The following is a 27,038-nucleotide window of genomic DNA, read 5'->3' on the forward strand; positions in this document are numbered from 1 at the left end:
ACATGCCTCGGTGGCTGTGATACAATGTCCGCAACATTTGAATAGGTAAAGTCGGCCTAACCAGCAATCAAATGATGTGCAAACAATTGAAAAGTTAATGATAGATTATATAATGCAACAATTGCACATGTTGAATAAGTTGGAGTTTGATGGAAATCAGTCTGATGTATTGAGGAGTCTCGGGTATACAAAACAAGGTACATGGAAATGGTGGCATCAGAAAGTTATTACACATGCGAGCTGTGAAAGTGTGCTAACCCTTGCAGTTAGATGGAGCTTTCAGGATCAATGGTTTTAGCTGATGCCAGAAGTTATTCATTGGAGGGAACTTAATATGGGGCTGGAAACTAGAAGGACTAAGGCTGCAACCGATGATGATAGACATGGGACCAGTCCCATAGATCATATAATTAATTTTGTACAATATAAATTCCAACTTTCCACTGCAAATCCATGTGGTAGTAATATTATGCTCTTGTTGCAAACATGGATTATTAGTGTGTTGCAAAATGTGGAGTAGAGAGTTGCAGAAGTGCTAAGGAAACTGTTTCTTGTGAAAAAATAATTAAGGATAGCACATTTTTGTTGGTCAAAAATGACCAGATTTGCAAAAATGGGTCTGCAAATACATCCGATTGAGAAACCACACCTTAGTGTTCAAGTTGAATATCAATCTGCAATTTTCTCCACCTAATAAGTGATTCTGGTGCTCACTACTGATCAAATTGCAAGTCAATACCATTTTCCAATCTGAAGCTATGAGTTGTCAAAGTTGGTAAATTGGATATGTATGGAAGATCCACTTTCCTGAATCCAGTCATATATGCCTCAATACTAAATTGGCCATAAAAATTTTTCCCCAAGGTGGATTTTAGAGGATTTTGGATATGTTATTCTATGAAAAATTTGCTTTCTAATGATACCAAATTCAGCTTTCTTCGAATTTTTTCCGGGTTCACCCCTTTTTTCAGTTATATCTACCGGACTACTGGGGACTTATAAACTCTGTTGTGAGTGAATTTGTGACCGGATTTGCGAAAAGGTACCTTTTTCACACACAAAATTTGACCCATTTTTTGAACTTTAATGTTTCATAACTTTTTGATCATGGCATATAATTGCTTAAAATTTTCAATGAATGTAGCTACACAGGGGCGGATCTAGGATTTATAAAAGGGTGGGGCTAACTCAAGGTACTAATCTCTTGGGTAGAGATGTGTGAAGCACACTTCCCAGCATGCAAAGCATGCTGGAACTAGAGGGGTCTGGGGGCATGCCCCCCCCCCCCCCCAGGAAAAAATTTGAAAAATATATGCTAAAATACTGCAACTTTGAGATATTTCCACATAAAATTCATAATATTTTCTGCCTGTAGATATTTTATATACTGCCTTTAGATTGTAGGTATGGCTCTCTGAAGCATTTTGCTAATGGAATAGTTTGGGTAGGTTACAGACAACCAAGTACATGATGCACCCCTCTCACAATTGCACAACACTGAATAGGTGCATGTTAGAATAATAATGTTGAAAGTGGAAAATTTTGAAATTTGAACAATACAAGATTGAATCTGAGAGCATTTTCAATGGAAATTGTGTACCTGAATTAAGTATTGCCATACATATAAACTGCACAAGTAGATGAATGAAGCCCTTTAAACAGACCAATGCACTTCATTGTATGCATAGGTGCAGGTAGATTTGGAAAATTCCATAACAGAACTAACTACATGTTTCCAGTGAATGTTCTATTAGAGTAGTTTGCTGACTGCTCTATTAGAGTATCTCGATCTTGTACACCTCCAATGTCCTTGTTGCATAAACTTTAGCATAAATCCACTTGGAAAGATGTTTATAAGGTGGTTTTATGAGTATTTGTATTATTAGTGATCATATAATTATGCTAAGACAAAATTTCAATATAATACTCAGCAAATTGATCAAAATATGAAAGGGGGCTTCAGCCCCCAAAGCCCTCCCCCCCCCCCCCCCCCTGGATCCGCCCCTGCTACAGTATCTGGCTACATTTTGAGACTAAGCGCAAGATAATCAGTATAAAGAGTCAAGTGTTACATCATTTTGTTTGCCGGCATGTTAAATGTGTGGAAAAGGTACCTTTTCACAAATGCGGTCACATTATAGATACGAGCTCGGATACGAGTTAGCTACCTTCAGGTTTCGGGTCAATTCTTTTAGTTTCTTGCGGCATGAGCAATCACTAAAAATACAGAGGCTTTCTTGTTTGCGCTTCAGACTGAGCTAAAGGCTACTTTTTTCCCGATCCCCGTATATTCTCCACAAAACGGCTTCCACGTCGGTTTTCATGCAAAACCACTGCACGTGACCAGCATTTAGGGCCAGGGCAATGAAATACGTCGCTCGGTTAAGTTGGTTCACAGCATTTTTTGTGATGATTTCGAGTAGTCCGCTGATGTCAAGGACTCAACCCCAATTCACGTGCTTTACTGAGTCGTGTGGTAAGCAATTATTGTTTAATATACTTTAAGAGTTTAACCCTGCTCACTGCAATGTTATATATAGCTGTAGTACACGATGTATAATATGTTAGCTAGCTATACTCCGCATGAAGTTATGACTCGTCTGCCAGGGTGCCTACTGACTTATATATTACTTTTCATAATAGCTATATCAGTTTAGCTAATTATACTAATCGACTCGGAAGTGGATAATGACATGAAAGGTTAGTGGTGTACATAGGCGGCGGAAAGGGGGGGGGCTAGGGGGCTAAAGCCCCCCCTCGGTCTGCTGAGGGGGGGCTTAGCCCCCCTCAGAATGATATCACACCGAAATTATCTTTCTTGGAGTGGGGCTGAAAACCGTGATAAAGATCGAGATACTCTAATAGAGCAGTCACTCTAATAAAGTATTCAGTGTGTAGCAAGCTATGAAAGGATTTTTATGTAGTTTATCAGCTAGAAATGGTAGCTGGTGAGGTGAAAAGCTCTTGTCAGTTGGTTGCGACCTTTTTTTTTTTTTTTTTTTTTTTTTTTTTTTTTTTTTTTTTGGTCTCACCTTATCAAACTATAGAAATAAGTCTGGGTCAGCCCAGCCCCCCCTCATATCAACTACTTCCTCCGCCGCTGGTGGTGTATCATATAACCATGCTACTTATAAGTGCAATAACACTATGTACTAAGGGGAGGCCCAGAGAAGTCATACTGTTGGCTGTAACTACATAGCCTGTATGACTGTGAATGAGCTTATATGGCTCCTCCAGCTAGGTGCGAGTCATTATTATTATTATTAGTATATAGTAGTACTTTACGGTGACCAGCACTGAAGGTCTGACAGCAACATGTGCTGCAGCCTTTGGATTACCTAACCTAACAGGATCTGGAGACTTTAAATGATTACTTAAACTAGCTAACAATAAGGTGAAACAGAAAAGGGCCAAAGAAAGGAAAAAAATCCCTCCTTTTTAAAATTATTATTAATGCTTTACAGCGTAAGTGCTGAAGGTCTGTAGGACACCTGGTCCTACAGCCTGCTCAAAGACTTTAGCTACATAAGGTGTGTTTGAAAAGTTGCAGAAAGGAGAAGAAATCCATTACTGGACCTAGGCAGCCTCGAACCTGCAGCCATCCGATTTACGCTCAAACACTTACAGGAGTCTACCAGGTCATCAGGATGTTTTCTCCTTGTTATTTTCATGTAATGATATCCATAGGAATTCTAGAGAGTAACTCATTATCTCTAAGTACCCCAAGTAGAACCAAATGGACACTAGTTTATTTATTAATGCTTTACAGCACGAGTGCTGAAGGTCTGTAGGACACCTGGTCCTATAGCCTGCTCGAAGACTTTACCTACCCCAGGATTCGAACTGCAGGCCACCCAATGTCTAGTCAAGCACCACATTCAGTCTCCTCCAGGAGGGAAGGATTTTCTTCCTCGCATTAGGTAACAGCCTGAGTTGTTGGAATTTTGTTAAAAATCAGGCAATTAGTGTTCATGGACACTTTTAGTGAATAACTAAACAATATCCACTTGAAAATGTGGCCACCGTGATGGAGCCATAAGCTCATTCACATGCCATCTCCAGCCAACAGTTCCCAAAAAATTTAGCTAGCTAATATATATTATGTAGTTATTGCTATATGTGGCCCTTCCCTTGAGTAATTAGTGCATAATGTTGCAGCACTATACACTGCTGGATATATCACACATCAGTTAGTTGTATGGGCATGTCACTATAGCTATGTGTAAGAAATCTGTACAACAAATACATTGCTAAATGGAGTTCTTCAACTCCCCTTCAAGAATACATGGTGTAATACCATACAACAAAAATTTTAAAAGCTGGAGAACTTGGACAAATCCTCCTTTCATTAAATGTATGAACATGTGCTTCACCCAACAGTCAATACTAGACCACATGCACGTACATAACTAGTTTGAATGTGCCTGTCTAGCTACCAGGATGATAAAAATTTATATGAGATTCATCAACACAAAATTTCCTATTAGAAACCACATCAACTCTGCCTCAGTTTACTTGTCCATGACAGTTTCCTGCTTGTGATCACTTTGACTACTCTGCCTCATTCTGAGTGATTACTATTACATGATTCCTTTATGTTCTTTATCCATTGAACCTAGCAGTCTATGTCTTACCAATACTAACCATAGCTAACTATAACACTCAAAAACAGCCAGACTGTAAATAAGGTGGCTGAAAAATTGCAAATCAAAGGTGGCAGTCAAGAAATGGCTGCATGAGTGGTTTTTACCTTTTTACATGGCTACAAAGGGGTACAGGTTTGACATTTCTTCTTATCTACAGGCAAAGTGATGATTATTGAGGACAAAAGTAATTTAAAATTGTACTATATTGAATTTTATGTGGCAAGTTTTGTATTCTATATATATAAAGCTGAAAAGCCGTCTGTCTGTCTGCATTCCATTTGAGTTCACGCATTCTTCTCACCAGTTGCTGCACGTGTTGAAGCAGTTTTGGCACCAAACAAAGCGCTCATCATCTAGGAATAACCTAGCATTTAAGTGAAGGTTCTTTTGAAGGTACACTGACTGTTTAAATGTATAATTTGGTAGTGCATCTTGAGCTCTTGCTTGTCGGTCATCAGTACACTGTCATTTGCTGTTCTTTGATGGATGTCTAATCATGTGGCTTGGATGATTTCTTCAAAAATTTGTGTCTTATCAGAACATTCTGCCTTTCGTCTCCATACCATACAGCTTTGGTTTCAGAGCAATCCAACACACTCATTGCACCCCCTTAGTGCAATAGCAGTTAATGATATGATATAAATTATTATCTAATCCAAAGCAGCCAAGCTGTAAAAAAAGAGTGCGGCCCTCAAAAAGGCTATGGTGAAAAAAGATGTGAAATCCAAGGTGGCGGCCATTTCTTCGCCGTCACCTTGGATTTCACATATGTTTTCACCATAGCCTTTTTGAGGGCTGCACTCTTTTTTTACAGCTTGGCTGTTTTGGATTAGATTTCATTTCTTTTTGTATTTGTATACCCCAAAGCCGGCTTTGGGACTTTTTAACCTATCTTTTTTTCCTTACCACAGGAAGAAGAAAAGATGAAGTAGATGTACTTTAAATATTTTATCAGTAAATGTACAAATTATATATATAATACATATATTGATTACAGAAACCTCCATGGTGGTTTCTTTGTAACTGAACACTCTACAAGGTGACTTCTTCTAGATGCTCTCTCTACAGGGTGAATTGTTTGTAGCTGAACAATCTACAAGGTAACGTCTTCTAGCTGATCTCTCTACAGGGTGATTTGTTTGTAGCTGAATTCTGTACAGGTGATTTGTTTGCAGCTGAGCTCTTTACAAAATGGTTTCTTTGTAGCTGAACTCTCTACAAGGTAACTTCTTCTAACTGATCTTTCTACAGGATGATTTGTTTGTAGCTGAACTATCTACAAGGTAATTTCTTCTTGCTGATCTCTCTACTGGGTGATTTGTTTGTAGCTGAATTCTGTACAGGTGATTTGTTTGCAGCTGAGCTCTTTACAAAATGGTTTCTTTGTAACTGAACTGTCTACAAGGTAAGTTCTTCTAACTGATCTTTCTACAGGGCAATTTGTTTGCGGCTGAATTTTCTACAGGGTGGTTTCTTTGCAGCTGAACTCTCTACATGGTGGTTTCTTTGTAGCTGAACTCTCTACAAGGTAATTTCTTCTAGCTGATCTCTCTACAGGGAGATTTGTTTTGTAGCTGAACTATCTACAAGGTAACTTCTTCTAGCTGATCTCTCTATAGGGTGATTTGTTCGTAGCTGAATTCTGTACAGGTGATTTGTTTGCAGCTGAGCTCTTTACAAAATGGTTTTTTTATAGCCGAACTCTCTACAAGGTAACTTCTTCTAACTGATCTTTCTACAGGGTGATTTGTTTGTAGCTGAACTATCTACAAGGTAATTAATTTTCTTCTAGCTGATCTCTCTACAGGGCGATTTGTTTGTAGCTGAATTCTGTACAGGTGATTTGTTTGCAGCTGTGCTCTTTACAGAATGGTTTCTTTGTAACTGATCTCTCTACAAGGTAACTTTCTAGCTGATGTCTCTACAAGGTCACTAGTTTGTAGCTGAACTCTCTACATGGTGGTTTCTTTGTAACTGAACTTTCTACAAGGTGACTTCTTCTAGCTGATCTTCCTACAGGGTGACTTGTTTGTAGCTGAACTCTCTACAAGGTAACTTCTTCTAGCTGATCTCTCTACAGGGAGATTTGTTTGTTTGTAGTTGAACTCTCTACAGGTGATTTTTTTGCAGCTGAACTCTCTACATGATGGTTTCTTTGTAGCTGAACTCTCTGCAAGGCAACTTCTTCTGTTGATCTCTCTACAGGGCGATTTGTTTGTAGCTGAACTCTCTACATGGTGGTTTCTTTGTAGTTGAACTCTACACGGTGATTTCTTCTAGCAGAACTATCTCTTTCCATAGTTGCATGAACTCCCTACAAGGTAACTTCTTCTAGCTGATCTCTCTACAGGGTGACTTGTGTGTAGCTGATCTCTGCACAGGTTTCTTGTTTCTAGCTGATATCTTGAATTCTCTTCAGGGTGACTGCTCTATTAGGATGACTGTTCTATTAGAGTATCTCGATCTCGCACTTGCTGCACCAAGTTGGATTTCGTGTTATAACTCCGTGGCTTTAAGTCTGATTCTTCTACACCATTGATGAGCCTTTCTAAGATGATTACTCCATCTGTACAACGATTTCCAAAGCATTACACCAAGCGGTTTATCTGGCAGGCGTGGCAAGCAGTCGTTTTTCTATTAGCTAATCTCGATTGCGTAATTGTTACACACTGTTGGTGTTTTCGTTGTATCTTCCTGGTTTTTAGCTCGATTTCTTTCAAATCACAAAAGGTATGAGGTTCAATAGTTAACCTATTTACCCACCGATTTTCAGCTTCTTCCCATACGCGGTTTACCCTGTAGGCGTGACAACATATAGGTGTTATTTTTCGTGATTAATCGCTCATATCTCTTTGCCTGTTTATCGTATTCCAGCCAAAGTTGGTACCAAAATGCGCCTTTATACCCCCTTCTGCGTGCCAAACTTCAAGGCAATCGGATATGGCGTTCGCGTTTTATAACAGTTTTTGTAAGTGAGCGACAAGAGGAAGAAAATAAGAAGAAACTAAGCCACTTTTTGAAGTTGCATATCTCGGGAATGCTTGGAGCGATTTCGCTCAAATTTGGAATGTGGAATACTGAAGTTGGAGGGCATGTCCACAGCAAAAATCGTCTTGTTTCATCAAGGAAGCACAGAGCTACGGAGGTGCGAAAATTGCGTTTTCTTTCTTCCTGTCAATATACTCACGGGTGTTATGCGCCGGCTTCTTGGGCCGCACGACACACTACTGTGTGTCTTGATCTACCATGTCTACTAAAAGTCCACAAGTGTAAAGTGGTAAGTAGTTTATTTATGCAATATGACAATTGATACAATAAACCCAAGTTGCCTATTACACTACGCACTTGATAATGATATCAAAACAAAATTTTAGGTTTTGCTGCTTCACAACACAGGTAATTTGTAAAAAGTCCACAAAAATGAGAGGGTGTGGCTGTAACATAATTCGCTTACCTCTTGACATACTGGTGGCTTGTTTATTACAAACAACAGCCTCTTGTGCTCACACACACATTCCTGTTATTGTGTACAAGGCTAGGTTAACCAATTTGTCAAGGTAAAAGCTGACAAATTGCTACTAATTGACAAATAAAGCCATTAGAAATAATCTTGTGCTCGTAACTACACACAGTATCTATGGTAACTAACTAGCGCAAGCGAGACACAGATGTTTCTTCAAGCTCGTTACATCACATTGGGAATTTGTACAAAGATATCATGTGAATTACTTCTGTTTCCAATCCCTTTGGTATACTGTATCTATGATTCAACCTATGCATGTCTTTTATGTATAAGCAACCACACTATAATATCATATATGATGTGTAGCATACTAGTTAGGGAAAGCTGAGTGCTTTTCAGGTATGAGGTAGTGGGTTCGATTCTTCTATTGAGCCGTTGTTCTGTTTCATTTTATTAACCTTTTGATGACAACTTTTTTTCTATTTATGTTCGGTCAAGCATAAAGTTCTCTAACATTCTGAACCTTTTTTAATTTGGTGTACTTTTTACTGTAACTTTTTCGTGTCTAACTGTTAGCGCTAGTTGTATAATTTCCACCTATTTCAAAACACCAATATGGCTTGCAAATAAAGGGCAAGTACCAGTATCATAGTGAGACATTCTGTTGCAACTTATCAACTTTAATGATTAAATGTGACAAAACAACTGTATGCTACACATGAGATACACTAAAACAGTGGCCTATACAGTCATGGATGCTAAAAAATATTACACTGCTGCATCACTGAATTTCATGTTGAATGCATCAGATGTCACTGGGTGATTGAATCAAGCTATCTTCAGCATGATATCATCAAAAACAGTAAGGCTGAATCTACTGTATCTTTTTTTTTCAGTGTAATCTGCTTTTTTCAATGCTACCCTTTTCTCTCACTACATGCATGCAAGGCCATAATTAAATGTTTCAGTCAAAACACCTACATCATTTGTTTCTATAATTAAGTGCTTTTGTAAGTAGCATCAGTCGACTGTAAGGTAGGAAAGGGAGCAGGGGTGTAGTATTGTTTTAGTATGTTAGCACTGCAATGCTGATACATAATTTTTTCTTACAGAAATAGTGTTACTAAAGGATGATTAAATTTTGTACGTACAAGGTGTCAGTCACAATTTATCACCTTACTTGAATGCGTAACATACTTAATCAAGAAACTCCTGCACTTTAGAACAGGTACCAGTACTGTAGAGCAGGTTCTGATGCTAAATTATATTTCTATGCTACGTTATATTTCTTTGCATTGTAAGTAAGTTAATACATGTGTGGCCGGCATACTGCACTGTTTCTATGCCAGATACCAGTGCTATGGTCATTGCTTTTTGCTACCAGTAAGTTATGTATAGCCTATTACTATAGGATAGCACCATGTGTTTGCATCTGTGTGTAGGTATACACATTACTACAGTTGCTTTAGCTTAGCTTAATGACAAGTAATACTGCTGGAGTACCTGCATGCTCAGTATATTACTTGCAGGCTCATGTACCTTAAAAGTGATGCATATTGTGGGTCATGAATGTGCTGATGTTTAATGCTTATTTGAGTGTATAGAAATGGTCCTGCACGTAGGGCAGGTACCAGTGCTAGTACTCTATATAGAATGTTTTTGTAAACTTCTAATACAACACTTATAGAATGTTCTAGAACAATCCAAAATTTCCACTATCTATATTAAGTACTATAGACAGATGCTAAAAGCATGCTGGGGCGAGCCTGAGTTGTCTAAAAACTGATGCGGCATCTTGATGGTATTGTGGTATAGCTGGAGTTCAACTGTATTTGCATGAATAGTGTTTAATGTGCATGTGTTTGTAGCTATAATACATACTGGAATGCTCGGGCTACTCCAGAGGCAGAGGAAGGTGAAAAAAAGTTCAAGTTGGGAGGCTCAGTGGCTTGCCTGTGTGAAGCATAGTCAGCATGCTTTTGGTAGGGCTTGGCATGATAATTTTGAGTCATAGGTGCTGTAAGATTAATCGGTGGCACCTTGATACACTCATGACTTCATGAAAGGTCCGCTTAAAGTTTGAGGTGGGGTACTTCAAGCAGTCAGTCGTTATGCCCCTGTTATCAATTTAAGAGATAAAGGCTGGGTGAAGGTAGTTAGCTACTTCTGCTGTAGCTAGTAATTTTTGCAATCTGGTATGCCATTTGTATAACACCAGTACAGTACAGCTGTATGTAGTACTGTACTTTAAACACCCATACAACTACCATTGGGATATTATATGCATGGTATGCATGACATGTCAAGAAAAACTTTTAGCTCTACTATTTCAGGAATATATATAATCAATCATCAAGCATTCCATTTTATTACTAAGCATGTGTAGATAGTTATTTGCTTAATTTGTATTCACTTTGTTAATACACAATAAATGATTGTCTGTCAACTTTTAATAGGTACTTCAAATGACAAACTTAAAAATGCTCGTTTGACCTACTCCCCTGACCCACCACAAGTGAATGAAGAAATTAAACTTTACACTAGTGGAATTCTCAGTAAGATTTGTGTCTGTGGTGTATATAGATATGTAGCAAATATTGTTGCCTAATTAACTCATAATAACATTTTAATCATAACATGTTATATTGCATAGTAAACATGTCATGCTGTAGTTTATAACTGATATATCCTGGTTAGTGGTTATGTTTACCATGTCTGGTGTAAAATCCTTGCCCTCCTACATCGACTTACTATTATTTGCCACTGTATATATAGTTGATGTAATCTTGTGTCTATCTTTATCTATATAAAGCTGAAAAGCTGTCTGTCTGCATTCTTCCTCATGACACTGCTAACTTGGCAACCAAAGGGCACATCGACATGGGACTGTGGCAAAATTAAGCGCTCATCATCTAGCAACTCCAAGTTTGTTATAACAAATTGCTACATGCTTTCATTTGTTCTGTCTAGCGCTGTGAAGATGGGAGTGTCAAGCCAAAGCTCATTGAAATTCTTTTTAATAAACTGCATGCATGACTGCAAGTAAGCACCTACACGTATGCTATTCGACTTGCCCATGCATTTATAAACACATTTTAGTTGACTGCATCCCAGTATGTGCAGTTGGCTTAGTGGTGAAATAATGCGCTTCAGTCATAGTACTACGTATCTAAACCAAACAGCCAAGCTGTAAAAAAGGAGTGCAGCCCCCATAAAGACCAGGGTGAAAAAATATGTATGAAATACAAGGTGGTGGCCAAGAAATGGCTGTGATGGTAGGTTAATAGCAAAAATTTTAATTACAACAATTCAGGTGAATTTGCTTTGCGTCCTCCAAGTTTCACTAAGATTCGGCACAAAATTCACCTGAATTGTTGTAATTAAAAATTTTGCCATTAACCTACTATCACTGCCATTTCTTGCCCGCCACCTTGTATTTCACATCTTTTTTCACCGTAGCCTTTTTGAGGGCCACACTCTTTTTTTTACAGTTTGGCTGTTTTGGTTCAGATATCATTTCTTTTTGTATTGCAAGCCACAAAGCTGGCCATGAACTGGCTTTGGTGCTTCCTTTTAACTTGTTTTTTTTTTCAAGACACACGGTAGTGTGTCGTGCGGTCCAAGAAGCCAGCGCGCCACACCATGAGTATATTTACAGGAAGAAAGTAAATGCGATTCTCACACCTTTGTAACTCCGTGCTTCTTAATCTGATTGAAACTAAAGTTGCTACAGAAGTGCCAGCTAGGTAGGGGAGTCCACATTCTAAATTTGAAGAAAATTGCTCTAGCCATTTCCGAGATACGAGCGGCCAAAGTTTGGGTTTTTTTCTTCGTTTTTTTCTTCTTCTACTTCTTCTTTTCGCACACTTTGCAAAATTTTCCATAAAACACGAATGCATGCTCCAATCGGACTGAAATTCGGCACACCTAAAGGGCTCATAAAGTGAATCTCAGTACCAAGTTTGGTAGGAATCTGATGAACATTCATGGCATTATGACCGGTTATTTGCGCATAATAAGGTCGAAGGTCTGTCACGCCCACAGGTTAAACCACTTGAAGGAATGAGCTGAAAATTGCTATGTAGATGGAGTAACTATCGTAGGAGTACCTTTCTGTGGTTTGAAAGGAATCCAGTTAAAGGCCATCGAGATATGACACAAAACCCAACCTATGTCACAATTACGCGATCGATTTTTATGAATAAAATAACTATTAGTTTTCACGCCTACCAGGCAAACCGCTTAGAGCAGTGAGCTGAAAATCGGTGTGTAGCTGGAATAATTATCATAGAAAGTCCAGTAGTACAGAAGAATCGAATTACAAACGACTGAGTTCTGATTCCAAAGCCAACTACGTGTAGCATATGCAAGATCGAGATACTCTAATATAGGGTCCGCAATGAAAAAAATCGATAATCACGAAATTGTTCCCCTACTATTTCAACCTGTAGGGCATATCAAAGTATTTTTCTGCGTACCAATAAAACTTATTTATCTTTCTCCATACAACGGGAATCGCGATTATTTTATGCTGGAAATCGTGAAAAGCAAGTGATTTAGGCTTCAATATTATGTTGTGACCACCTAATGGTATTAGTTTCCAACCAGAAATGGATCATGTGATTATGGATTGATTTTTCGTTTGCATTATAGCTATACATGGTTAGCTATGTAGTGGTATAATCCAGGTAAAATTTCACTAGTATTTTTATCAACAGTTTACAGAGACACCACTGATGAAGCATAGAGTTAGGCATAGTAAAACTCAGGTCCTACCAAAAATGGTAGGGTTGTTTGTATATAAGATCAAGATACTCCAATAGAGCAGTCATGCAAACAGTCTCCAGTCTCTTTACTATTCTGTTCTCTTTATAGTAAGCAAGCGGAATCCATAAACAGGCAGAATTGAATATCAGGGTAAAAATGCAATTGGAAAGAAACCTCAATAGTATCAGATTACTGGTTGGGGGCACACCATAAATGAATCCACATTATGAGTGCATGGCTATACCCAGAGGTAATATTTATAGACAAGATTAGGTAATAAGACAGGGGCGGATCCAGAGTCTGGAAAGAGGGGGGGCACCTTGCTGAAAAAAGTTGAAGAGCAAAAAAAAAAAGAAAAAAAAAAGGTCACAACTATAATAGCTAGTTATCCTTTACCAAATATATTATATCACGTATGTTATGTAAAATAAAATCCTATTTATAGCTTTATAAGTAAGCTGCACTGCCTCATGAACATTGTGACTGCTTTATTAGAGTAATTGACTGCTCTATTAGAGTATCTCGATCTTGTATGCAATTTCTTTAAGGGGGGGCATTTGCCCCAAATGCCCCATCCTGGATCCGCCATTGTAAGAATAATTATGCTACTAGAGTTTCAATTCACTACAATAATATTATAGCTGCAGAGGCGTTTCAAAAAGAAAATTAATATGTGACCTGATTTGCGAAAAAGTACCTTTTCCACACATTTGACATACCAGCAAACAAAATGTCATAACTGTTGACTCCTTGCACTGATTGACTTTCTGTTTGTATCAAAATGTAACCAACTAATGTAGGCATATTCATGGGAAATTGCAGACACATACTTGCAATGATACAAAAGTTACAACGTTTGGAAGTTGAAAAAATGGGTCAAATTTTATGTGTGAAAAAGGTACCTTTTTGCAAATCCGGTCACATATTGGTATGAATTGGCCACCTTGCACTATACTAAATGACACAACACTGCACACTTTTGATTAATCAGCCATATCTTCATACTGACTGTAGCTGTAAGTTTATTACGTTCAATAATTGTAATGATTTGTATAGGTATTTCTAGTATACTGCTAAACAAAAATCCATCACACAAACTGGTGTCAAATTATAATGGTAGAAATATCAATCTATTGTGAAAAATTGTAAATTTCCTGTGCCTTAATTAAACTCCCTGGTGGAGGCTCTGCACAGTAATAAATACAATACAATATAATAATAAAATTATAATTTTAATGGTACAAATACAAAACTATATAATTATATTTTAAATTAATTTTTGCTAGCTTTTAAATTTCTGTTTTGCTTGTAGGATGTGCATGCAATTTTATGTTGATCTACAGACTGTGTATGGTATATTTGGTAACGTATTGCATGTGTGAGATGTAGAGATTTACTATAGATATCCTTTTTATAATGAGTCATAAGTTTAAGGACTTATGATACTTGGTATAACATGCAGTTTCAACGGCCTATGTCTTCCCACTATGGATCTATTACCTTAAATGGGACTTAAAATGTGATTTCTAAAGAACATGTAATTTTCTTCAATGACTTATAAACCTCACATAAATTCAGGAATGGCTATACACATGCATAGACAGCTCTACAAAGTGCATGTTATACATATATTATAGAGCACTCAGTACATTGTGGCTGTTGGTATAACAGTTATCCAACAGGCCTTTGGTGCGGTTTCTCACGATAAAGCCAAAAATAAGTAATACCCTTCAGCTATGGGTGAAAAACCTTAAATTTAGTTAAAAGCTCATATATATATAATATAACTTCCTGCAGCCTGCTGTGAAAAAAATAAGATTGAGGACATACCTCCCTAACTTTTAAGAAGAAATTAAGTACAAACTAACTAAACTTATATACCACTGATGTAAATGATTTTTGTTGGCTCTAAAAATATATAGGACCCAAGTAGAACTAAAACTTGGTAGGACCCAAGTTTTACTATGCCTAACTCTATGCTTCATCAGTGGTGTCTCTGTAAAATGTTGATAAAATACTAGTGAAATTTTACCTGGATTATACCACTACATACACTGTAGCTAACCATGTATAGCTATAATGAAAAATCAATCCATAATCACGTGATCTATTTCTGGTTGGGAACTAATACCATTAGGTGGTCACAACATAATATTGAAGCCTGAATCACTTGTTGGAGAAACTAAAATTTGGAGTTATTGCAGCCACGCCTCCCATTTTGGTCTCAGATGCGCTAGGAAGAAATTTCATGCCGCTTAGTTTGATGGAAGGAAAGCTCAGATCCATATGAAACTTGCGCTGTGAACGAAGTGATAACCAAACTATATTGCTGTATAGTGAAGGTTTGTGGGCTTTCCTTTTTTTGATTGCTGGGTTGCTCCGAATCCAAAAATACGTGATTTTGGGCCAATTTTCGGCAAAGAGTAGCTCCGTACCAAATCCAAAGTAGCAAATCGATCTATTTCTGTTGTGAGTTATAATTAGGTATAGATTTGGACTATATATGCCAAGTATGGGAAGGAACCCATACTTCATCCGGAGAGCGCGCAATTTTTTACAATTTCCAGCATAAAACAATCGCGATTCCCGTCGTATGGAGAAAGATAAATAAGTTTTATTGGTATGCAGGAAAATACTTTGATATGCCCTACAGGTTGAAATAGTAGGGGGACAATTTCGTGATTATAGATTTTTTCATTGCGGACCCTATCTAATAGAACAGTCACCCTAATAGAGCATTCAGCTACGTTTTTAACTTACTCCATTATAGAATTATTTTACATTGCAAGTTATTCTGTATGGAGTTCAGCTACAAACAGTTAATCTTATAGACAATTCAGCTACAAGCAAGTCACCCTGTAGAGAGTTCAGCTACAAATATGTTGCTGTAGAGATTCAGAACATTATAAGTCACACTGAAGAGAATTCAGCTATAAACAAGTTACCTTGTAGAGACAACAAGTCACTCTGTAGAGAATTCAGCTACAAACAAGACACTGTGTAAAGGGTTCGGCTACAAAAAAGCTACCCAGTAGAGAGTTCATCTAGATCAGCTACAAGTAAATCACTCTGTAGAGAGTTCAGCTACAAACAAGTCACTCTGTAGTACAAACAAGTCACCGCGTAGCTGGACAGTTCAGCAACCAATCAAAAAACCACCCTGTAAAGAGTTCAGCTATACAAACATGTTGTAACTCTATAGAGAAAGTTATAACTCTATAGAGAGATCAGCTAGAAATAATTAATTATCCAATAGAGAGATCAGCTACAAGACATCACCTTATAGAGAGTTTAGTTACAAAGAAACCACCCTGTAGAGAGTTCAGCTGCAAACATATCACCCTGTAGAGAGTGCAGCTATGAACAGATCACCCTGTAGAGAGTTCAGCTAGAAAAAGTCATCCTGTAGAGAGATCAGCTAGAAGGATCGCCTTGTAGAGAGTTCAACTACAAACAAATCATCCTGTAGATAGTTCAGCTACAAAAAAGTCACCCTATAGAGAGATCAGCTAGAAGAAGTTACCTTGTACAGAGCTCAGCTACAAAGAAACCATCATATAAAGAGTTCAGCTGCAAACAAATCACCCTGTAGAAAGTTCAGCTACGAACAGATCAACCTGTAGAGAGTTCAGCTACAAAGATACCACCATGTAGAGAGTTCAGCTGAAAACAAACCATCTGTAGAAAGTTCAGCCAGAAACAAGTTCACCCTGTAGAGAGATCTTATAGAAACAGTCAACCTGTAGAGAGAGCAGCTACAAAGAAACCATCCTGTAGAGAGTTCAATTACAAACAGATAACCCTATAGAGAGTTCAGCTAGAAACAAGTCACCGTGTAGAGAGATCAGCTAGAAACAAGTCACCCTATAGAGAGATCAGCTACAAAGAAATCATCCTGTAGAGAGTTCAGCTACAATCAAGTTACACTATATAGAGATCAACTAGAAACAAATCATCTTCTAGAGAGTTCAGTTGCAAACAAATCACCCTGTAGAGAATTCAGCCGCCCTATAGAGAGTTCAGTTTGAACAAGTCACCTTGCAGAGAGTTCAGCTACAAAGAAATTACCATGTAGTGAGTTCAGCTGCAAACAAATCACCCTGTAGAGAGTTTAGCTAAAAACAAATCACCCTGCAGCTACAAACAATAAGAGTATCAGCTACAGTTCAGTTATGTAAGAGGTCACCTTATTAACTACAGTATGTGATAATCATCATTCAATGTTAAATATACAAATATTTCATCAGACAAAAGCTATACACACAATTACTTCCTTTATTCCACAATTTCTTACAAGTTAAATGGAAGTAGCATCAAAGCCATATGGCCAGCTTTGTGACTTGCAATACAAAAAGAAATAATATCTAAACCAAAACAGCCAAGCTGTAAAAAAAAGAATGCAGCCCCCAAGGTGAAAAAAGATGTGAAATCCAAGGTGGTGGCCAAGAAATGGCTGTGATGGTAGGTTAATGGCAAAAATTTTAATTACGACAATTCAGATGAATTTGGTGCCGAATCCTAGTGGAGGAGGCAACACAAATTCACCGGAATTGCCGTAATTAAAATTTTTGCCATTAACCCACCATCACAGCCATTTCTTGGTCGCCACCTTGGATTTCACATCTTTTTTCACCTTGGGGTCCGCACTCTTTTTTTACAGCTTGGCTGTTTTGGTTTAGGTTTTCTTTTCTGCAGGAATTGTGGAACAAAAGAAGCAATTTTGTGTATAGCTTTTTGTCTGATTAAAAATATTTGTATATTTAGCACCGAATGATAATCACATACTATAGGTATTAAGTTTACTTCTTATACATAACTGAACTATAGCTGAAACTCTCATTGTTTGTAGCTGAACTCTTTTCAGGGTGACTTGTTTCTAGCTGAACTCTCTACATGGTGATTTGTTTCCAGCACATACAGTGTATACTGGGTGAAGCTGATCTCTATAGAGTAACTTGTATTAAGCTGATATCTCTACAGGGTGACTTGTTCTAGCTGATCTCTCTACAGGATGATTTGTTTGTAGTTGATCTCAATACCGGTCACCTGATCTCTCTTCAGGGTGACTGCTCTATTAGAGTATCTCGATCTCGCACTTGCTACACCAAGTTGGATTTCGTGTTGTAACTTTGTGGTTTAAGTCTGATTCTTCTACACCATTGAAGAACCTTTCTAAGATGATTACTCCATCTGTACAGTGGTTTTCAAAGCATTACTCCAAGTAGTTTTTTCTGGTAGGCGTGGTAAGTAATTGTTTTTTTGTTAGCAAATCTCAGTTGCATAATTGTTACACACTTTTGGTTTTTTCGTTGTATCTTTGTGGTTTTTAGCTTGACTTCTTTCAAACCACAAAAGGTTTGAGATTAATAGTTACCTATTCACCCACCGATTTTCAGCCTTTTCCCATAAGCGGTTTATCCTGTAGGCATGACAACATATTGGTGTTATTTTTCGTGAATAATCGCTAATAATTCCTTGACTGTTTATCATATTCCAGCAAATCTTGGTACCAAGATGTGCCTTTATATCCCCCTTCTGTGTGCCAAATTTCAAGGCAGTTGGATATGGCACTCGTGTTTTATGGCAGTTTTTGTAAGTGCGAAAAGAGGAAGAAAAAAATGAAGAAAGTAAGCCAATATTTGAAGTCGCATATCTCTGAAGTGATTTCACTCAAATTTGGTATGTGGAGTGCTGAAGTTGGTGGGTGTGTCCACAGCAAAATTTGTCTCATTTCGTAAAGGAAGCACATGCAGAGCTAGAGGTGCGAAAATTGCATTTTCTTTCTTCCTGTCAATAGTTGTGTACTGGCTTCTTGGCCACATGACACACTACCATGTGCAGGTGCGCGTTTGAATCTGTATTGGTTCAATTTTTTTTTGTTTTGTTTATCCAGCCTTTTTGTGTACTTTTTTCTGAACTTTTTTGTTGCACGTTTTTTTTTCCTGATATGAGTTATCTTATTGTGAAACTTTTTATGACACCTCTCATCTCTATCTCATTGGGAATTTTATTGCGAACTTTTTCATGACACCTTTATCTCTCATTATGCACCTTCCTTTTTCAAAACACAAGGTATAACTCACTGGAAATACATGCAATGCATTATTTAAAGGAATAATTTAATGTCACTATCACTAGCTGCACCCATAAACACTTTATGATATGCCTACCAAACACCTCAACACATAATTTCATGCTTAACTTTTTGTCACTGAAGTTAAGTAGTTATACTGATAATAGAGTGTATACAGGGCAATAAAGTTCTGCACATAGACTTACTTTTTCCCACTGTGTGAGACTTCATGTCACGCACCATTCTTTCTCATTGTGCACTTAATATACCTTTTTCAAAAAACACTAATACTTATTAGTGTTTCTTTTGTACTTGCAATAAATGTCATAGAGTATTAGCTTTTAAGTACGTAAGTTGATGTTAATAAGCAGGATACACTGGGTATAGAGCAGACTATACAGACAATAATGTGATGTAGAATAATATGTTTGTACAGCTGAGCAAGTTGATGGAGGAGAAGCAAGGGGGACAGGTTTCTTTGGCACTCATGTGATATCAGATCAAACCTATGACTTGTGCAATTTGCAACCAACTTGGAACATATCTTGTCCTCTCTATCCAAGTAACATGAAAGTAAAAGCACTCTTGTCATTGTGCACAGATTTCTATATCCTCTATCTAATTTTGCTAAGGCAGAAAAATTGAGAACTCATTAAATTTATACATAAAAGTGCATTTTTGACAGCTCAGTCTTATGTCTTATTTATAATCAAGGGCACTGGAGAAAAAGCTGTAGCCCATCAAAATGTATTAGATGGGCTTAGCCTCCCTAAATAATACCTGTAGCATTAACAATAATTGTGCTGTATGCTATACAGTGGAACCTCAGTTATCCAGACCCCACTTATTCGAATTCTCGGTTAATGGAACTACGGAAATGAGTGCTCTATTAGAGTAGTGACTGTTCTATTAGGGTAGTTGATCATTCTAATATTTAAAAAAAAAATTATTTATGCTATTTAAGGCTATTTATACACAGTTTCAGAGATATGAACTTTTCAGACTTATGGACGACCCCTGGTCCCAAGGGATTTTGATAGCTGAAGTTCCACTGTATTCTATAAATTCTTGTATGTGACCCAATTTTGGAAAATCAATTTTAATGTCACATTTGACAACTCTAATATTTATGACCAAAATTAAGTATTAACCAGCTTTACAATGGTTACAATTGTTGTGAATTACTACAAATTCTGAGAAATAATTTAACAGGTGCCAAACTGTCCTAACAGTAACACAGTGAATTTGTAAATTTCTATTTATTTCATGCAGACATTAAGACTGATTTTCCAAAATCAGGTCACATTTAACTAACTACACCAATGTTTAGTTATCTGCAATCAACTGGATTCTAAATACTTATTTATCATCAGTACTGCATACTGTAGTATGTATATTAGGGATCACGAAGCATTGGGCTTTTCCAGCCAAAATTATTACCCTAACACCAGCCTCAGTTTCCCTTCATGGTAGCTTGGCAGCATTGGTTAGGCACAGACAAGCTCAAAAATATTTTCAGACCAATCCCAAACCATTCCAAAAAGTTTTTATGGAATACGCGCATCACGAAATTGCCTTTGACCTCCTTTGTGTTTCAGTTCTTTTACTGACAATGCAAGATGTTGATATGCGATAGTGCAATGTAGCTTCCCTGTGGCTGTGTTGGCTATTATGCTTATCACTTTGTTTTCTGTAGTGACTGAATTGATTGCAGAGATGCTTTTCATACTGTTCTTTGTTTGTAATGCTGTGTAACAGGCAGAGCATAGCTGAAATCAAAACATAATGGCCATCTCCCTTTCCAATACATAATTGATTGTTGGGGCACCTGTTCTGATGCAAAATCACATTTATGGCATACTTGGTGCCATTCTTTCTTTTAATGCCATCCATATGCATGGGCTCATTTTTCATAATTATGTTATTAAAATAAACAAACAAGAAGAAGGAAAAATTGGGAATTTTACGTTGGATTAAGGAGATCAAGGAAAAAAGTAGCAAAACAAGGGAATAGCTAAAAAGTGGTGAAATTAGGAAGGTCGCCTATACCCTGCAGATATACTAGTGGACATCAGACTAAATTAGGGATGTAATGTCCACTTCACTAGTATATCTACGTGTAGGAAACCCTACTTGTTTCACTACTTTTTAGCTATTCCCTTGTTTCACTACTTATTTCCCTAATCCAACTTAAAATTCCTAATTTTTGTTCTACCCTATATTCAAAACTTTAGTGGTAAAAAAGTTTGGCAAAAAGCCACTATAAAAAATTGGTAGAAAAAAATTGGCGAATGGGGACTCCATGCACCTTAATTTATGTGTTATCTGATCAAACAATAGGTTGTTGAAGGGTGCATAAGTGTGTGCTATCTACGTATATATAAACATACCATGTGCAAGTGTTATTTAATGGTTATGAATGTTGAGTGCAATATTTAATTGTTAATACAGTGAATTCAGGCTCCAGCAGTGCAGGCTATCATGCATACCAAAGTATTTGGTTGAATCCCTCACAGGGCGATGAACTCTGCCTTCTTTCTTATCTCTTGGTAGTAGTTTAAAATATTGCAGGACTGATTTCAATGATGTAACGTGGTCTCGCTATATCTGCTCATGTGATTGATAAAAATTGGCAGAAAAAACCTTGGTGATTAAAATGCTGTTCACCAAATTCACCTGAGTTTTTACTATATGGCACTTGTTATATATTAATATTAATACATCAGAATTGTGGTACCCTAATAGAGCAGCCACTTTAATGCAACAGTGAAGCGAAACATTAGTATACTAGTATTCTAACAAATGACACTGTCAGATTCACTATCAATTTTTTTGAGGAGCATACCCCATCCCAGACCCCTCATGCTTTGCCATCATACTAGTGCATGTGCTTGGCACAGTGCTCCCGATAACAATTCATAATCAACAGGACAGAATGTCCTGACAAAATCTAAATTGTCAGACATACTTATACATTGCACAGACACAGGAGGCCTATAACACTGCTTTTAGTGGGTATTCTCTGATGCAAGACACTCTGGCAGTAGGCATGTAGACATCTTTATATATGCTAAGGAAGTGCTTTATGAGGTTTCTGTAGAGCAAAGATGGGCTGGCATCGGTGGTCACTCCCTTGGATGGCTTGAATATTTTATCTCCCAGCAGCCATGTGACAGTTATTTTTAAACAGTCAACCAAATATGCACACCCTGGGCTTTGGCTCCTTTGATAGGACATTATGTTCTGCTGGTGTACGATGTGTGATGAAAAATTTAGACATCTCAGTATTTCCTTTTGAAAGTATCTTGATTATCTAATATATCTAGATAATTGAAACAAATATTAATTTTAGTTAGCTGCCAAAAATGTAACCAGTGAAGTGAACAAATTACAATTTGAAGTATCAAGAAGTGGAAAATGTTAGTTTTACCACTGTGCCCAAGTGGTGGGAGAGTTGGAGGTGTCTACACCATCAGATATTCTTTGGTATACAAGAAAGTTACAGAAGTTTATTATTACCTAGATAAATAAACTATCATCCTTAAGTCTTACGATATTCCAAAAATCGAATATATCTAGAGAATTTCACACCTCTACTGCCAAATACAATTATGGTCAGACATTGGCTAATTTGTCAGGAATTTTTCTAATGTCCAATTGTTAAGGTAGGTAAAAACAGTGGACCAGGGGACTAAGGACCTGGACCAGAGGACTCCAGAGACCAAAGAATTTTATACACTTTACAATATTTTATAGGTACCTCTGCAAGTAATCTTGCATGGCCAGGCCAATTCACTCTTTTCCCATCATGGTGTCTCACTCAATGTTTAAACCAATTAGACATTATAAGCGCCTCTGAAAAAGTGTCTGTAGCTGACTACATCAGTATAGGCCACTCACCTGCTGCACAATGAGTATACTATATAGTCTATTACATCCCCTAGCTACCAAAGTTTAGAAAAATTGTGCAAATGTACCATGATGTATGAAGTCTGGTTGTTGAGCTGCTGAACTGAAACTTGCTTAGCTAGTAGTCATTATTACCCCTGAACATTTGTTTTCATGATATTTCTAAACTTCTGTAGCTATGTGAAATAATAAACTAGTACGTTCGCTGTGCAGCAGGTGAGTGGCTTATAAATGCAGTCAGCTTCAGACACTTTTCAGAGGCACTTATGTCTAATTGGTTTAAATATTGTGTTAGACACTGTGATGGGGAAAAAGTGGAATGGCCAAACAAGACTACTTGCAGAGGTACCTAATACAAGTATAAAATATTGTAAAGTGTACAAAATTTCAAAAAGAGTTGGATCCTCATGGGTCCCTGTACTTGGTCCCCGGGTCTACTGTTTTTACCTACCCCCAAATGTTATCAGGAGCACTGTTGGAATACTAAGGTATATATTCTCTCCCCTATAATATCATGTTGCGTATCCAGGTCCTGAGGTACACTCTTGAATGTGCAGCCCCTTTAAAAATTTCTTTTCTTGCCACTGAAGTTTAATCAAGCTGGCTAAAGCTTTGTAGCTATACAGCATATACTGAATAAAGTATTGTTGTCTTGTTCCTAGTCCATCAACATTAACCACAGGGGTTGAGTACTGCTGACCCCCTGACCCAGATAGGGTTGTTGCTGAAAATGAATCTTCAAGTTTCTTTTTTTGTGCAAACCTAGTTATACATGTATATAGTAAAACTTGTGGTTTGTTCAATTGTTATACCTTCATATGTGTGATTTTAGGTCCCTTCGAAGTTACATCATTAAGTCGTCACATCCCTCCTGTCGTTGTTCCAGTAAGTTTTAATCTAATCCAAAACAGCCAAGCTGTAAAAAAATACAGGGTGACTTGTGTGTAGCTGATCTCTATACAGGGTGACTTGTGTGTAGCTGGTCTCAATACAGGTTTCTTGTTTCTAGTTGATCTCTTGAATTCTTTTCAGGGTGACTGCTCTATTAGGTTGACTGCTCTATTAGAGTATCTCGATCTCGCACTTGCTGCACCAAGTAGGATTTCGTGTTATAACTCCGTGGCTTTAAGTCTGATTCTTCTACTCCATTGAAGAGCCTTTCTAAGATGATTACTCCATCTATAAAGCAATTTTCAAAGCGTTACCCAGCGGTTTATCTGGTAGGCATGCCTGGCATGGCATTTTCTAAGTGATTTATTGTTAATGTTGTATTGCTTTCGTGTATTGGTATTTTGTTGTGTAATGTTGTCTCTGTTTTGTAATGCTGTATTTTGTAGTTATTTTTGTATTCTGGACAGTACCTTGTACAGGCTTACACCTTTTGTACTTGTCCTTCCGGGTCTGTGGTAAATTGATAATAATAATAATAATAATAATAATAAAGTAGTAGTTTTTTATTAGCTAATCTCGATTGCGTAATTGTTACACACTGTTGGTTTTTTTGTTGTATCTTCCTGATTTTTAGCTCGATTTCTTTCAAACCACAAAAGGTTTGAGGTTCAATAGTTAACCTATTCACCCACCGATTTTCAGCTTCTTCCCATACGCGGTTTATCCTGTAGGCGTGACAACATATTGGTGTTATTTTTCGTGAATAATCGCTCATAACTCTTTTCCTGTTTATCGTATTCTAGCCAAAGTTGGTACAGAGATGCGCCTTTATATCCCCCTTCAGTGTGCCAAATTTCAAGGAAATCGGATATTGCGGTCGTGTTTTATAGCAGTTTTTGTAAGTGTGCGAAATGAGGAAGAAAAATAAGAAGAAAAAAACGAAGAAACTAAGCCAATTTCTGAAGTCGCATAATTCGGGAACAATTGAAGCGATTTCGCTCAAATTTTGGAATGTGGAGTGCTGAAGGTGGAGGGAGTGTCCACAGCAAAAATCGTCTTGTTTCATCAAGGCAGCACAGAGCTACGGAGGTGTGAAAATTGCGTTTTCTTTCTTCCTGTCAATATACTCACGGGTGTTGCGTGCCGGCTTCTTGGGCCGCACGACACACTACCGTGTGTCTTGATATCATGATGTTAGCTTTTATTATGTAGTGCAGTGCTAAATTCTGGTTCCATGGGACTGGTAAAACAATAATGACTGTCAGTTAGTTACTAAGGATTATTGCATACTTTTCTTTGGAAAATTCACTCATTTTATTGTAAAATCATCCTCAAAAAACAGCCACCCTATATAGTTGCTTTGTAATTAAATACGGTACCGCTCAAATGTAATGTCACACTTGCTCGCGCCGCTTGATTGCAAGTGATTAAAAAACTTGCTAATTAAAAGGCGAAGCACCCGTTTCCTTCGCGAGTATTCATCCCATATGAAACAGGATGAATACTTGCGAAGGAAACGGGTGCCACGTCCTTTAATTAGTGAGTTTTGTAATCACTCGCAATCGAGCAGTGCAAGCGAGTATGATGTTACATTTGAGCGGTACCGTACCGTACCAATACTCAAATAATTGTATGCCGGTGCATATGTAGTTACTGTGATTGAGTCTACTATATTTCTGCACAATTTTGATCATTATAGACTAGCAAAAGTGTTACACTTTATGCCAGCATAATAGAATCATTGTATAATGGGATATGTCAGAGAGCAAACAATGGCCATACTCCACATAATTACAGCAATTCATGTGACCGGATTTCACATAACCAGGCTTCCACACACACAAAATCAAACTTACGTTTTTACCAGAAATGGATTGCTGGTCTTATACACTATCATATTCCACACTGTGCTTCCTTCAGGACTGGCAAGTCTGGTTTCTGTAGCAGCTTTCTTCCGACCCTGTCAAAGCCACGAGTGGGAGATTGGTGCCATTAAATGGCCATGGCTTTGTGATAATGGTATGTAGTGAGCTGGGACTTCACAGAGAGCTCGCCAATAGTGTTCTCAGTCAATTTGGAGCGATTTGAGGGCCATAGAGGGCCAAGGAGAGCCCAAACTTAGCCTCTGGATTCCATTCGTCTTCTTACTTCATTTTATACTCCTATATTAAGCCCACCCACCACCCACCACCCCCCACCCCCCACCCTATAACTACCACCTGTGATATTATTACCCGCTCGAAGAAAGCTGCCCGAAACAGGGCAAATTTTGGGTATCAGAAGTTTATACACCCACTCAGTGATAGCTAGTAAATAGATGAATAATTGGTGCAAATTTTGTTTGCACAGCTGTAGGCACTGGGAGGTTATTACACAATGATAACTTAAAATCACCATATCTCCTAACGAAGCTTTGTGTGTCGAAGCCTGGTTTTGTCAAATTCAGTCACATATAAAGAATTTGTTTCTTGATAGGGCTAAGCTATATAAAAAGGTGCAGCTTTCAAAAGCCTGGGTGAAAAAAGTTGTGAAATCAAAGGTGGCAGTCATTAAATGGCTGCAGTGGTATTATTTAATAAATGCACAATGCCACTACAGTAGACTCTTGGTTATCCAAACCTTAAAGTGTTTCAAGTGATGGTAAAACTGATGAATAATTTAGATAACTGAAGCCCATACATTTATATACAGAGCTCTGTTCAAATACTCCAATATAACATACACTTGTGCTCAAAATACTCTAACAGAACAGTCATTTCCGATTTTGAACAAATGAGGGTACGGATAAACAAGAGTCAGATAATTGAGGGTCTACCATATTAAACCACCTTTGATTTCACAACTTTTTTCACCCAGACTTTTGAAAACTGCACCCTTTATACATTTTGGTTGGTTTTACGTGCTTTTCCTATTTCTTGGCTAATAAGCTACTTACAACAGAATATACACTATGAATTAAGGTATACTCTAATAAAACAGCCAGCTCTCAAGAACAATCTTGATTTTGAAACGTTTAGCATAGCAGCTATTTTTAGACATAATTGGTTCTAGCCTACTTTATGCTGTTATATTAATCTCTTAATTGTTCATCTATAGTCGGTGTATTATTTTCATCTTGTTACAGGGTGCATATAGTGCAATTTTCAATGCTACGGATGAGAATCACAATAGCCTGTTTTGTTTCAAGGGATATTGTTCAGTTTATTAAGAAAATACAATTTGTCATTATTGTTGCTGCATTTACATGTACAACATTTCATTATGTTAGTAACATTTATGTATGCTTGTA

General features: G+C 37.5%; 1 protein-coding gene across 1 annotated transcript; it reads left to right on the plus strand.

Annotated features, from left to right (window-relative positions):
* The first annotated feature begins 2,336 nt into the window (after positions 1-2,336).
* On the plus strand, positions 2,337-27,038 carry LOC136264324 (putative phosphatidylglycerol/phosphatidylinositol transfer protein DDB_G0282107). The gene is made up of 5 exons (XM_066059042.1): positions 2,337-2,476; positions 10,566-10,664; positions 19,386-19,511; positions 23,691-23,743; positions 26,874-27,038. The coding sequence occupies exons 1-5, from the start codon at positions 2,365-2,367 to the stop codon at positions 26,955-26,957; spliced, it is 474 nt and encodes a 157-aa protein (XP_065915114.1). The 5' UTR covers positions 2,337-2,364; the 3' UTR covers positions 26,958-27,038.

The sequence above is a fragment of the Dysidea avara genome, chromosome 8 (assembly GCF_963678975.1).
Source record: "Dysidea avara chromosome 8, odDysAvar1.4, whole genome shotgun sequence".
Taxonomy (NCBI): Eukaryota; Metazoa; Porifera; class Demospongiae; order Dictyoceratida; family Dysideidae; genus Dysidea; species Dysidea avara.

Bases quoted from the DNA above. Each gene is read 5' to 3' on its own strand.
- LOC136264324 (XM_066059042.1), top strand. From the start codon at position 2,365: ATGAAATACGTCGCTCGGTTAAGTTGGTTCACAGCATTTTTTGTGATG. The intron at 10,665-19,385 runs GTAAGATTTGTG...ATGTTTGTACAG, and splicing joins TTACACTAGTGGAATTCTCA to CTGAGCAAGTTGATGGAGGA. The intron at 19,512-23,690 runs GTAACATGAAAG...GTGTGATTTTAG, and splicing joins ATCTTGTCCTCTCTATCCAA to GTCCCTTCGAAGTTACATCA.